Source organism: Sceloporus undulatus, chromosome 4 (assembly GCF_019175285.1).
Source record: "Sceloporus undulatus isolate JIND9_A2432 ecotype Alabama chromosome 4, SceUnd_v1.1, whole genome shotgun sequence".
In the NCBI taxonomy this organism is placed as follows: domain Eukaryota; kingdom Metazoa; phylum Chordata; class Lepidosauria; order Squamata; family Phrynosomatidae; genus Sceloporus; species Sceloporus undulatus.
The window spans coordinates 201,257,723-201,273,352 of record NC_056525.1 but is presented as its reverse complement, the minus strand read 5'-3'; the positions used below and the strand labels follow the sequence as shown (position 1 = coordinate 201,273,352).

Sequence of the window (15,630 nt, the reverse complement as noted above, 5' to 3'; positions counted from 1 at the left end):
CCAAGAACAATGGATTCAAACCTGAGGAAAAGCGATTCCAGCTCAACATTAGAAAGAACCTCTTAACAGTAAGAGCAGAACACACTCCCTTGAAGAGTGGTAGAGTCTCCTTTGGAGGTTTTTAAACAGAGGCTGGATGGCCATCGGTCAGAGAGGGGGTGCTTTGATTCTGTGTATCTGCATGGCAGGGTGTTGGACTGGATGTCCCTTGTGGTCTCTTCCAACTCCATGATTCTATGGTGTTACATTGCACTTAAGCAAAGCACACAGTACATATTCCCATTCTGTAATTTAAAAGCAACATTAAGACATCAGCTAACATAATTTAACCTTAGTAATATCTTTTGACGTGGGAGACCCCTGTGAAATTGTCATACATCAAAGTAAGCAGTTTATTTTCTCTTTTACCTGATAATCAGCTAAGACCATCATCAAGCCTGCTTCTCCCACACTGCTATGATTCAAAACAGTCAAGTGAACCATTCCGTATAACTGTCAGCTTCACTACCTACTCCCGAGTCTTCCAGTTTCTAGGTATGATGTCTGAATGTGATTCATCTGTTTTACAGGGCTGCAACTATGGTACTATAATAATAGAATATATGGATAGTTATAGATATCTAGACATGAGTCTACTGTTCTTCCTTCTGAGGAAAGAAGGGGAGGTGCATTATCAATCTGGGGTTTTGTGTACAGTTGTTCTTTTTTAAAAAAAATAACAGAGTTCACTCTCCATATCATATATCAGTTTTCCAGCCCATAAACTTGAGTAAGTTTTACAGCTACAAAAATGTATTTTGTGGCACTTTGCTAATTAACTTCTTTTTTTTTTTTACCCTCAACTCAGCTGTGATTTAGCATTTTTATTTCAGCTGTTCTCCATAAGGAAAGGATGGGACAGTTTCCCCTTTTAATAATTCCTACAAGTAATTTTTTCCCATTGTCTGTGTCTTCTTTCTTTCATACCATATTCTATTGCATGACTTTTTTATATACAGGCTTTTCACACAACTTACATTTTAACTTGACATTTGTTTTATCTTATCTCTGAGAGGTAGCATTCAGTAATCATAAAGCTGACTGTGTACATTAAATTGGTCAATAAATATTAACATCATAGCTCGGTTCAGAGCTCATTTCTTCAGAATTACTGCTTTTGAAATCAGAGGAGGATTCTTGACATTAACAGTCTTTTCTTCGCTGGTTTTCAAAGCTGTTTTAATCTACTGCAGAATGTGTACATACAAATTGTATGCCAGTTTGAAATTGTGGCTGAAATGCACTGTCTAGTTTAGCCATTGACTTCATTTTACTATCTGCTGTCTTTTATCTAATTTATTTTTTGAGTTGTAAACTAGATGACGCCATTCTGAAAAGGGAAGATGGCATTCTAGTGCATTTCAGCTCACTTATATGATTGGTAGATTTGTTGTTGGTACAACATTTTCAGGTAGATTTCCCAGAGCTTGCCCCCACGTCAAGGGGAGGCATCTCAGGATCAGTAGCACAACTAGGGTTGTTGTCAGCCCCGTGAACCTATTGGAATGGGAATGCAAATGGGGAGAAAGATCTCACCCCAGGAAACCCAGTATGCATCTGCTCCCATCTCCCCTAGCCAAAGAAGAGCCCCCCCCTTTCTTTCTGGGGGAAGTGTGGTGTCAGCTGGTACAGTCTGCACCTCCCTGCTCAGAATAAGAGTGTTACCCTGAGATAGAGGGATATGAACAGCCATACACACTGTATGTTGCTGGCTCTACTGGTACTGTGGATTATCAAGGCACTTCTTCCCTTTGCTCCTCAGTTCCACTCTTCTTCAATTTATCCCCCCACACTAGTGATCATCCACTCCTTTTCACCCTTATTCAGTCCTCCTGCTCTTTCTAATTTTCATGTCCTCTCCCCACCTCTGACTCCTGGCTAAATATATTCATTTTTCTCTATCTTTCTCCTGGTTGCATTCTATCTTGTTTCCTAGTCTCACTTCCTCATCATTCTTTTTCTCCCCCCTCTCTATTTCTCCTACCTACATTTCACTTTCTCACAATGAGCTTCTTTCTACCCCACTTTTCCTAGCTACCTATCTTTTTTCCTCTTTTCCTCCTTCTCAGTTTCACCAAGTCTCCCTCCTTTGCTTCTCTAAAGAAACCCATGTAACGATACAATTATAGAATAATAAAGAATTTTTTCCCCAAAGTGACCATCTGGTCCAATTCTCTTATTACTGGGATAGAGACTCAGCATTTTAAAGTTTTTATGTTCCTTTAAAATTCATTAGGTCTTACTTCTGAGTAGATTTGCTTTATTGATTTATGTTGCTCTGTTAGCCTGTCACCAGCAGCTATGGTGATTATTATATTATTAGCATTATGATAATTTGATTTATGATTATGATTATTTTGGTGATGATAACAATGGAAACATGTCAGTGAGAAACTAATGGCATTAGTGGTCAGACTGCATTTCCATGTGGTATTAAATGTAGTGCTTTCAAAAGTATTAAAAACACAGGTGGGTCCCCCTCACCTCCGGTTCAGCGCAGAGCTAGGAGGACTTTCTTTGGCTGAACTCCAACTCCTGTGACTTCTTAAAAGCAGCACAGGTTGAGACTCCCTTTTCTGACATGCTTGGGACCAGTAGTGTTTTGTATTTCTGAATTATTATTTTTGGGGCAATTTTTAGAATAGTTGCATATACATAACAAAATATCTTCGAATTCATTTATGTTCCTTAAATGCCTAGCCTGAAGATAATTATATCCACAATGAAACAAAGTTTGTGTACATTAAACCATCAGAAAGCAAAGCGGTCACTACCTCAGCCACCCATGATTTTGGAGCATTACAGAATTCTGGATAAAGGAGACTCAACATGTACTTACTTTCCAACTGGAGAAGTACATTCTCATTTGACTAAATGCATCTGAGTAAGTAGACTGAAGTCTGTGAAAGCTCATGCCGCCAACTTCTTCATTTCAGTTAGCCTCAAAGGTGCTACAAGATCTTTCGACATACCGATTCTACAGACTAACATGGCTATACCTTTGAATTCTATGTTCTCATTTGTTAAGATTTTTCTTTAGAAAGTGAACATGTTCTGCATAACTGTAGCTGATCCTAATGACACCACTGGGGGCTACCTCCTGTAACCTCACCAGGGGACATCCCAGGTCTCAGGTTTTGGCCTTAATATCTCAGGGACTAGAATACTACTGATAAGGCAATCCTAATTTAACTGAAATAATTTGGATCCAGAAATAAATAGAACTGTGCATGTTTATTCTGAGGTCTCACTATATTCAGTGGGCTGGAGCAGATGGGTAGGAAAAAGCAGCTCCATTCTGTGTTAAGCCGTGCCATACAATTCTTCTTCTTCTACTACTTCTTCTTATTATTATTATTATTATTAGCCATCTGCCCACCATACATGACACCATCACACAAACACACCACCGCTGACTTTCAGTTGCTTCCCTTTTCCTGCACAATCATGAAGCCCCCCATACATACTCCCTTCACCTCATTCCCCCCATTGGACTGTCTGTTTTATGTATGTTGTAATTGCATCTGTTGCATTATTAGTGATCACCTTTTTGCTTTGCCACAGTCCCACACTCACTGTTTATATGCCAGTGTGAAGATGCACATTTTCCACAGAGTGGAGCATGGCTTCATTTTGCATTCCATCCTGTTTCACCTTGTGCATTGTCTAAATGCTCTGCCTTCAAAACAGCTGCAAGCCGCATTATTTTGCCTGTCTGCTTCATCCCAGTGTTTTACTTAAGAGCATACACAGGACTGTAACCAAAAGTAGCAATAGCAAGTACATTTCTATACTGCTTATCAGTGCACTTAAGCACCCCCTAAGCGGTTTACAGTGTGTAAGCTAATTGCCCCCAACAAGCTAGGGACTAATTTTAGCAACATACAAAAAGATGCAACGATGAGTTGACCCTGGAGCCCTGCAGGATCAAACTCACAACCTTGTGGCTATGAGAGTCTGCACTACCAGCATTTAACCACTGTGCCACCAGGGCTCCTTTAAGGTATCAAAGGTATATTTATGTAAGGCATCAGAGTGCATCTCTGTGCTTTGTTAAATATTTTGTGATTTGATTAAGAAAGGTTTACTGCTTTCTCCCATTCAAAATTCCAGGGAAATATTCTTGGGAGACAATGTTAATTATCTTTGACCTTTCTTTCATTTACTAAGTATATAAAAATCCTTCATTTGCTTCAAGACACATTAAAAATCATGTCATAGAATTCTGTGACTTTTTCTTGTTGGTTTCACCCTATTGCTCATGCAGTACCAATTTAATGTGAAAAGAAACTTTGTCAGAAGTAATTCATCATGTATGAAAATACAGTACCTGATTAATTTTCAATAACAACAGTTTTCAGAACTTTCAACTACAATTAATATAACACTTGAAAACTCATGCACATAAGCAAAGACAAAATGTCATCTAAAGCAGGGTAAGCCAATGTGAAATGCAAACCAGTTAAACCAGATGGCTTGAAGATAAGAAGTCTTGGATTGACATCAGTCAGTATGATGGCTCAAGTCTAGTCAAATAAGAATGGTTTCCAACCCCTGTCTCTTTAGACTGAGAAATAAAGAGTTATTTGTCTATATCTGTTTGAAGGTCCTTCTTGACCCCTTTGGGTCCAATTTCTGACAGATTGAGCATCAGCACTTCACTTAAGTACTCTTAGGCCCCACACAGACAGGCCAAAATAAAGCTGGTTCGGGTCACTTTGGAGATACGCTGTTTAAATGATGTATGCATCCTAAGAATCCAGAAGCTGCGCCAAAGCCACGATCCAGTCCTAAGGACTGGAGCACAGCTTTGGCCCAGCTTCTGGACTCTTAGGATGCATGCATCAGTTAAACAGCATACCTCCAAAGTGACCCGAAGCAGCTTTATTTTGGCAGTGTGTATTTTAGGTACTGGAATTTCAGGATATTTTAATATGGGAAAATGAGCAGACAGCTTATATATACATTCACACTACCCTTTGGGAGAAACACAGACTTCTCATTGTCTCGACACATAACATATACATTGACATTTCATAAGGTGTTGGATTCATTTTCAGAAATATCACTAAAAAGGTAGCCAAATCTACATACTATATACATTATACAAACAGCACAATAACACTGTAGCATAATAATTCCTTTGAGGAATCTTCTCTTAAACCTCAAACAGACATCTGTAGAGAAAAATCATACTTTTCCACAGTAATGTATCTCACCAGAAAAGAAATACATGTTTAATATAGCCAGTTTAATATTCAGAGAGAAGGTTCTCTTTCCCTCTGTCCTTCTTTCATACTAGCATTTTAAAGGTTTCACCAGGCAGAAACATCATCATCAGCAAAAAGGCTGTACAGCAGAGACAGCTAGGTGTGACCTTGTTGGAGACTGCCAAAAGCAGTCTAACATTTGAGTCTTAGGTGTAGCTTATATATGATCTCTAGGCCCCCTTTGCTCATATCTGCAACTATCAGGAGTGATTGTTAAATGGCCTTTTATTCATGGCCAGTAAGTAACCAATCACATACTGTAAGAGTTTAACTAACCATCTGTATTTACTCACCAGAGGGTGTAATTGGTCTTTATTATTCTGGATACTTACCATCATGTATGATTCAGCACAATTAAGGACTTACTGTTTTTTAATACTGTGGGCAGCATTTCCTAGGTATACAACCTGCTTGTTGTTTTCTTCACCAGACTTTTCTATTATTCCCTTTGTTTAAGCTGCTGATTGTCCAGAACCAGGTATTTTCTGATATGGAGACATTTTGGCTTTTTACTCTGTGACGAGAGAAGTCAAATTTATTTCCTTTTGCTTTTCCACTTGGCTCCATGCCAACAGATTCAGCCAACTTGGATCAAAAGAGCAGTGTGGGCTGTCTCATCTATCCCCCTTGCCTGATTTATGGTGGCCTTGCAAGAGGACTGGGACAGAAGCAGTGTTGTGGCAAAGATGCTTCTGAGGCAGGATGGGCAACAGAACAAGAGAGAGGAAAAGAAAGAAGGGAGAAGAGAGGGGCCTGCTTGGAATGGAAGCCCAGCAGATTTATGGAAATCTGGAGCTTGATAGAAATGGCCCTGTATTCTCTGCACCTAGCAGCTGACACACAAGGCAGGCAGGTAGTCAACCCCTTTGCTACTGGTTGTCAGGGTGGGGACTTGAGAATCTGTGGATTTTGATATCCGTGTGTGGTACTTGAACTAATTCCCCACCATCACAGTTACAGATACAGAGGACCCATTGTATAGGCTTCAGGGACTTAATTTTGCCAATACAAAAAATACAACATCCAGCCTGTAACAGTAGTAGATTACTCATGCATTCTTCTATGTTTATTAAACATAAATATTATATATATCTTGACAAACACAAGGGGCCTTTCACACAACACAATAATGGCACTATGACTCCACTTTAACAGTCATGGCCAAATCATGCACAATCACAAGAGTATGTGGTTTGTTGATGAGGCTCTTTGACAAAGAATTCTAAATAGTCCTCCCTAAACTGCAAACCCCAGGATTATGTAGGATGTTGTTAGGGAAGTTAAACTGGAATCAAAGTGCTATCACTATGTAGTGTGACTGTATATATAACTAAAGGGATTGTTTCAAGTTCACAGAGTCTCAGTCTTAAATAGTATTCAAACCTGGCCCTAGTTCAAGAAGAGGGAAGAGAAGAAGGGAAGAGTTACAGGAAACCTATAAAAGTGTCTCATATAAATTACTGAATTATTGCTGAGTACACTGAACTAAATTCTACTGACTGTAGTGGGGCATTCTCTCAGGGAGGGAGGTATAGGAATGTAGACTAAAAAGATTTTCAGATAGCATACTGGTTGCAAAAAGCTTTAAAACGTTTTAAATTAGCTTTGTGTAATACAGGCTGCAGTTCTGTCCACACTGATGTAGAAGCAGGTTCAACAACTTCCCCACCCTTCCAAGAAGATGTATCAAAAATAAACTGATGTTGTGGTACATAGCTTTGTGTCAAGTTGTGATCCTGCTTCTCAAAGGATATTGGAACTAAATCCTGGCTGATCACAATCTGATATTTAAAGTCTTCATAACTTCTTTATTCTTAATGTTACATTATAGTCACCTATGATTTAAATGTGACCAAGTGTATACAAATAAAGAAATATAATTTACCAGCATACTGTAATGCATAATATCTCACTCTTATCATGCTTCTAACAGTGCTCAGGTAGCAACATATTTCTTCATGTGACTATCAGCCAGTCGTACCTGATCTTATTTAAAAACAAGATCATGGAACTCTAGACTGGAAAATTGCTCAACTGCTAACTGGATTTCAGTATTTTGGACCAAATTAGCCTAATTCAAATATCATTTTGGATATGATTTATACATGCAAAGAATGCCATCTCAGCTTCTTCAAATGAAACCACATGGAGGGTGCTTGATGAGGTATGGTGAAATGACTCAGCACATAGTTCCAGCTGTCTTTCTCACTGCCGCTGTGCCAAATTAAATTTTCTAATTGAGGTTTGTTTGTTTTTTGTCACATTAACTGTTGAAGGAACAAAAACTTAAAAGAAGGCACAGTCATTTGCAAACTATCACTTCTGTGCAAACATTCAGATCAAGTAATGACCTACTTCCAAAACAGGAGTCAGGAATGTCCTCAAAATGGGCTACAGGTTTATTTATTTATTTCCAAATATATTAAGTCTCAGGGTAATGCTTGTGAAGGCAGGAAGAAAGATGATTCCTACTGAACTATTTCAAGAACATGATTTTTTTCTGGTTATGTGTCAGTTGACACACTTGAGGAATTAGCAGGAGAGTTTTATTATTAAGCACAATTAGTGGACTGCATAACAATCAGGGGAAAGGCCTATCTTTTGAGGTGAGGAGAACAGTACAGGTCTTTGTTTAGATTTGTCTTGTCTCACAGCATAAGGCAAAATTATCAAGGTAAAGCACATACTCCAAGGATTTTTTTAAAGCACACTAACTAAAACTACTAGGCATACATCCAGACAAAATAGAGGCCAATATCTGTTTCCCCCAGTATTTTCTTCTACTCTTTATGTTCTTAATCTATTTCTCCAACTGATCACAGTAATTCCAACAGGCAATCAGAAGGACAGAATATGTCCCACTCCACAGAAAGTTGTGCTTACTGAATATCAGAGGTTGTTCACATGTCCCTCCTATTCACATATAAAAAGGAGAGTTCAGTTAATAACATTGAAAAGGTATGGGGTGTTACACTACCCCTTCTCATATTCCTGAGCATGCACTGTTCATGCCTAGGAATTTTTCCAGTCAAGCTCTAATTCCAGCTGACTGAGCTGGTAGGAGTGGGGCAAAATGGAGTTTGAGTGATACAGCATGGAGAAGTGAAACTAAGGGTAGGGGTGGCACCTGACCAAATTAGTTATAAATGGGCCTGAGCAGACAGACCAAAATAAAGCTGCTTCGGGTCACTTTGGAGGTATGCTGTTTAAATGATGGAAGCCACGCCAAAGCTGGCGCTCCAGTTCTTAGGACAGGAGCACGGCTTTGGTGTGGCCTCCAGCCTCTTAGGATGCATGCATCATTTAAACAGCATACCTCCAAAGTGACCTGAAGCAGTTTTATTTTGGCCTGTCTGTTCAGACTCAAATAACTTGCTACTTGAAATTAATTCATTTTACAATAACTTTTGCAGTAAAGGATCTAAAGTGATCATGTAGCACCTTCGAGACTGAGAAAAAGACATTTCTACTATAAGCTTTCATGGACTCCAGCCTACATGAAGTTATGGCTTAGGGACTATTGTCACTAAGGCCTGAGACAGCGGGCGGGAAGGGGCATGGCCACACCAATTCTAGGGTTTGGGAGTGCGCAGCAGCCGTCATTGATGTGGCACAATGCGCAATGGTTCACTGATGGTGGCGCCCGCACATTCCATAAAAACTCCCGCTTTTAGTGTTTCTTTTTGATGCAGAGGGAGCCCATGTGGTTTGGTTGCTCTGGGCTCCCTCAGGAGGGAAAACGGTCAGCTCCAGGCCACCCTTTTGCAGTGGTCTGTTGAGCCCTAAAGTTACAACTGTAAATTGAGGGAAGCTTCACTTTGTGGTGGTAGTGTTTCTTGTATAATTATAACCCCAGTAAAGGGTAAAGGAAGAATAACCCAAAGTTCATGTGCTGTCTTGTGTTCTGCTTCGTGTGTTCTAGTGAGGGGTGAGGCAGTAGTAAGACAAGGACAGGAGAATAGTGTGATCTGTACTACAGGCCAGAGACTTGTAGCACTCAGGTTTTCAAAATCCAAAAAACCCGACCCTAAATTGTAAATCTAAAATACCTCAAAAAACTAACTTTTAAAAATAATGAATATAATGGCAAGAAAGAACCTTTAGATAGAGTAAATGTAACAGCAATAAAGTCCTTGAGTGCTGGCTTGGAACACAGGAAGCTTCATTATACTGTCTAGCTAAGGCACGTTACAGACCGCCCAAAACGGGCGGTCTTGCACTGCTGCCGGTTGCTGCGTCTGGGAACTGCAGGAGCCAAACTGTGTGGTTCACAGGCACAGCAAGAAAGAAGCACCATTCTGTGCCCTGGAAGTGGCGCCGCAAGGTGCGAGGCGTGCACTCGTGGCATCACTTCCACCACACCTACGTGTCCGCGATGTCAAAATGGCGGCACCCATCTGTATAGGGCGCCATCATTTTGACGCACTCGTTACGTGCGAGGGGCAAGACGCGTCAGGAAGCGCCGCCCCTTGCACTTAACGACAGCGCCTCATGGGCCCGTCTGTAATGCGCCTAAGTCTTGTAAATTTTGACTGGTATAGAAGGTTCAGGGTTTCCAGCAGATCGTTATTCTCCTAGCCGTGCCTGGTGATTCCTGGTTTTATCTGATGGTCTCCCATCCAAGTACTAACGGAACTCAACCCTGCTTAGCTTCAGAAATCAGTCAAGATTGGATGTGTTCAGAGTGGTGATGTAACTATAACTGTAACTAATTACAGTTAAAACAACTTTCAAAGCTATACTTTCAGTATTAAAATCAGATAGTCCCCTTCAGTTTTATACAATGGAGTCGTGCCATATGTGGGGGATCCACTCCGGACCCCCTCCCCTGCATAACGTGAATTCCGCCTATACTCGAGCCCCATTAAAAGTGAATGGGGCTCGTGCTTGCAGTGGCATGATATGTGTTTAGTGAATAGCTAGTTTTGTGTAAAATGCCCCAGAAGCCCTGGGCACTGTCTGCAGGGGTAGATAGCATTCTGTTCTATTGTGTGGATAAAGCTAGACCTGGAATGATTATTTTAATTTAGAATGAAAATTTAGTACAGATTTTTTCTTTTTGAACCAGGGCCAAATTTTAATTTGGAAAGAGCATTGAGGGCCATATTGCATCGGTAAGTAGGAATGAAGGAAAGGGAGGCAGGGCTAAAGCAAAGTGGGGCCAAAAGTGGGGCCAAATGTAAGTTTCTGGTATCAATAAACTGTAAAAATGTTGTTAATCTGCATTTTCTAGCCATGTTTGGGAGGGGGAAGGAGAAAGAGAGATAGAATACACACATAGACATATACACTTAGACATATGTGCATGTGTGCATGCACACACTCACAAATTAAAATAATCACTTAGGCCTGTTACAAATGGGCATAAAGTACAGACTGGGTCCGTATTAGGGTTAGAAAGGGGCGTCCCTTCCGGATGCCCCTAACCCTAATACGGACCGAGTCCGTACAAAATGGCGGCGCCCATTACACATGGGGGCCGCCATCTTTATGTAGTGGACGCACTGCATCCACATGTCACGCGGCGCATATGATGCTGCAAGTGCACCATTGGCACTTCACGGCATCATAACCGCACCACAGAAAGAAGCACCATTTGGGGGCTTCTTTTTGCTCCGTGAGGGAGTTGTGCAGTTTGGCTGCTGCTGCTCCGTCATGGAGCAACCAGCAGTGCCGGCAGACCGCCGCTTTTAGGTGGTCTGTAACGGGCCTTAGTGACTGGGAAGATATGTCATCTCACACTGTCTATTTTGCATGAATATCATTTAGCATAAAGATCATTTAGCACACTTGAATGTGTAGTAGTGGTGATAATGGGTAGTAACAATTTAAGATGAAGACTTTGTTGTTTTTATTATATGTCTTCAAGTCTGCTCCCACTTATAGGAAAGCTGTGACAAGGTTTCCTTCACAAGATTTGTTCATGGATGTTTGCCTTTCTTTTAGGCTTAAAAAGTGCAAATTGCCCAGATCACCCAGTAGGTTTCCATAGTTGAGTAGATTTTGAGCTCTGACCTCCTAGAGTCGTAAGTCCACACTCAAACCAGAGTACCATGCTGCTTCACCAGATGAAAACTATAGGTCAAAATAGACAGCCCTGAAGGGGCTGCTTCATGCCACCTCTTTGATCGCAGGATTGGGGCTCCGGCAACCATACACCTCAGCCCTGATCTGTTTTTTTGTTGTGGGTTTGTGGTGCTCCTGCAATCCAATGTATAAACATTGTGCTGCTGGAGCACAGCAAAACTGCCCACTTTGTGGGCGGGCAGCTTCATAGCAGCTTTCTGCCAGCTTGGGGGTATGTGTTGTCTAAATGATATACTCCGAAACCACTGGGAAGCTGCCTAAACAGAAATCATCTGTTTAGCCCCTAGGATTTCTTATTCTCAACAGAGCAATGATTGTTTTAATGCTAAAGCATTCTTCAATAAATTGATAAGAGAAAGAGAAATGAAGACTATGATGTGGTACACACTGCCAGGAAGCATCATTGTCATAGGGCTTGGAAGTGTGCAGTTGGTGCGCGCTCCTGAGCCGTACTATCACTGCCAGGACACCGCTTCCTGGCGGTGATAGTAGGGCTCAGGAGCGTGCACTAACCACACGCTCCCGAGCCTTATGATGTACAGGCGGCATCATTATTGAGCGGCACCACCCACAGGGGGGCATGTAGATGACGTGTGAGCGTCTGAGCCCCCACATATCTCTTACAAGAAGCGATGTCAGTTTCTTTTTTGCTGTGCAGCATTGCCCCATGGTTTGGTTGCTGCGGCAATGTTGTGTGGCAAAGAGGGGCAGCATTTTGCTGCCAGTGTGTACCGGGCCTATGATTCCAGTCAAAGAATGCTTTAGTTTTAACACAAAATAAGAAAAATAAGGGAATAAGAGAAATGAAATTATCACGTTAGTGAGAGAATGACCTCTTCTGGACAAATTCCTGTTGACACAGAGAAGAAATGGATTGACTTTAGGTGGTGTTACCAGACATGTGGAATATTTTTCAACCCAGAGTCTGAATTCCAATTTGGAGGGATCTTAATGGCTTCATTCCTGCAGTGGGCAGGACTAAGGATATGGATCACGAGCAGAGTCAAAAACAAAGTTGGCAATGGCAAAGCAAAATGAATGGACCTAGATGCAATTCGTATGAATTTGGGTAGCTTCCATCAAACATACAAATCATCAAACATACAAAGGTCACCCAACAGTTAAACTTGGTACAGACATTAAAAAAAAACAAGCTAAAAACTTTGAAGGTCCTGGTATAAATCATAGTCCTGTTCTCTGGATGTCTGCTGAACAGTGAACAGGGCCCTAGCTTGCAAAGCACACCTAAACTTGATGCATATCTACTTGGGAGTGCAGCAGCCTCATGGCCTTGAAAATGAATCTTAGTTCTATACAGCCATTGCCTGGCCTACAAGTTACAGCCACAACTTTCCCACTTCAAAAGCACAAATCATTTTAATGCAAGATATTAATGTTTGCATGCTTTAATGTACTTCCAGTCATTTGATTGGAAACAGCTTGGAAATAACAGAGGAGGTTTGCAGGCCACACGGTTAACACTTGGGGACCACATTTGCTCCCAGGCAGAAATCCACCCATCCACAACCTTGAAAATCTCAGCTGATGCCAGAATGCAAACTCAGGAAAATTTTCAGGATATTTTACATAGGATAATATTTTAATGACTTTTTAGATCAGGATCCTAGCTAAATATCATCTAAACCCAAACAATTCATTTAAGCAAGCCCTTTTTTATACAATTTAGCTTGTTTCTAGTAAATAATTCAGGGGTTTGAATGAGGAACAGGCATGGAGGAGTCTATGTATCCTTGTGATATACAGAATTGAATGGATCCCTATGTCACAATGCGTCATTTCAGTTTCTCTGCTTATCTGGTATCAAACTTTCCAATCCCATGGTATAGTTATAATTGCTATCTGGCTTCATGTCATTCAGTTTTTATCACTAATTTGTATGTAGAAGAGGGGAAGGTTATGAATGGTATCATTTTTGCTGAAATTGTACTTTTAATTTTGATAGAATAATTTATTTGTCCATCTGGAAAACTATTGTTTGGTGCATCTTAGTTTAGCTACTAATATATTTGCCTTCATGAACATAAAATACTGTTCCTTAATATACTGTGTGTATGTTTGTGCATGTGCCTTCAAGTAACCTGTTGATTAATAGAGTGTTTCATTACAATCAGATTTGATTTATTCTTGAAGTCTTCTTTATCAGGACTGAAATTTAGTGAGCTAAATCAATTAGTTAGTTCTAACTAGAGCAAATTTATTCAGTCAATGGAACTTATATAGTTACTGTATTTTGCAATTATTATTTTATCAAGTATTTGTGTACTGGTCAACAACCAAATAAATTTTACTACTACTATAGTTACTGAATTAAGAAGTGCTTTTATTTCAGCAGGTCTTCTCTGGTTGAGCCAGTTAAGTATAATGGTTTGAATTTTGGAACTAGGACTCTAAGAGATCAGGGTCCAAATCCCTGCTCAGACATTGAAACCACCACTGGATTATCGTGGACAGGTCAAACTTTTTCAGGCTAAAAGAAAGGCAGTGGTAAGCCTCCTCTGAATCAATTTTACCAATAAAACCCTGTGACAGGATCCCTCAGAGTTGAATTTGAAGACACAGACTACAACGTCTCTGGGTAGAAGTGAAAATTAAATAGAGTACAAAATCTATTAATAAAAGTTTTTTTCCATTTCTCTTTTCTTCTTATAAAAAATGTTCAGTTCATTCATCTAACACTGATATCTATACATGGTGAACAAAATGAGCCATTTTGTTTTAAAACAGATTGCAGATGAAAGGAAACCATTCATTGCTTGCTGTAATTATTAGAGCACTAATTACTTTTAATCATTGACATCTTGGGTCAATAAGGATGACAATAGGAACAGGAATGGTGAGATACATATGTGAAATCACATATCTTCCATGCCAGAGTATGTTTTTATGGGTATTGTTTTGTCACTTGATAGTATAAATATTAAATTTTTCTGCTTTTATTTATTTATTTATTTATTTATTTTTAATTTACAGTTTGACGGTGACAACATGTATATGAGTATGACAGAACCGAGCCAGGAGTATGTGCCAGCCAGCCAGGTGGGTTAATTAATCTTCTCTGCCTTGTTTCAAATTGTAATTAAACAAATTCAAAGAATTGCGTTGCAAATGAGTGGCACTATCAGTAACTGCCGCAATCAGAAATAATCATAATTTATAAACAAAGCATTTAAGCCTTGTTTCTAGCTAATGAGATAGCACTGATAAAACACCAGAGTTGGCAGTTGTTGAAGATACTACCTTGTTTGCTCTCCAGAATGCAAGCAGCTGTTTTGCCAGCATGATCATTCCCAAGCAGTTGTTTTACCTTTAGGAAATAGTCTTTACAGGTGCATGCTACTTCTTTATCTGACTACAGACAAGTTAATCATTATAAGCCACAGGTGCCACAGATTGTTTACTTATCACATTCAAGCCTGTTAGGGCTGAAGAATTGGTTTATTCAGGGTGCTAGGGTGAGGGTGGGGGAGTTGTTAATCTTAAATAATAGTTCTGTTATTTGAATGCTTCCCAACTCATCACATGGCCTGTTTAGGCCTTCAGGGTTACAGTTGAAAACAGATAATAAAATAAAAATGAAACCAAGCAAATACAGACTGGAAGAATATAAGAAGACCCAAGGAGATTCTGGCTAAACATTAGGAAAAACTAATGGTAAGAGCTGTTTGATGTTGTGGAATTGGGAAGTGGTGAACTTTCTTTCATTGGAGGTTTTTAAACAGAGTTCAGCCATGCCTAAAAGAAGTGGTAGTAATATATTGGCTGAAAAAGACCTTCAGTACCACCATACTATACAATTAATGTCCAATCTCCAGTATTCCAATCTTTGGCAAGGTACTGGATTAGCTAGATCCATTTCAGTATGACTTCAGGCCTGGTTATGGGCTGGAGATAGCTTTTGTTGCCATAGTGGGTGAACTACACCAAGAGCTGGATGGGAGAACGTGTTCCCATAGGTTCTGTTCGATCTCTTGGCAACTTTCTATACCATCAGCCTTCCTTCTGGGCCACCTCTCTGGGATTGTACAATGGTTATGTCCTTCTTATAGAGTTTTTCATGAAGATTTCCTTCATTAGGTTTTCCTAACACTCTTTTAAGGTCATATAAGTCAGTGGCTATCACCATATTGTTGTGTCCTGGTTAACCTGAATCTATTGCTGATCAGTTATGACCCAATGACATTAGTCCTGATTTTATTTGAAAAGGGAAGATTTG

General features: G+C 40.1%; 1 protein-coding gene across 3 annotated transcripts in view; it reads left to right on the top strand.

Moving 5' to 3' along the window:
* The window catches only part of TOX (thymocyte selection associated high mobility group box), a 326,596-nt gene that overhangs the window by 158,685 nt on the left and 152,281 nt on the right, over positions 1-15,630 (top strand). For all 3 annotated transcript variants that reach the window (XM_042464588.1, XM_042464587.1, XM_042464589.1), the window contains exon 2: positions 14,388-14,453. In XM_042464588.1, the coding sequence (XP_042320522.1) occupies positions 14,388-14,453 (66 nt within the window). The remainder of the gene's footprint in view (positions 1-14,387; positions 14,454-15,630) is intronic.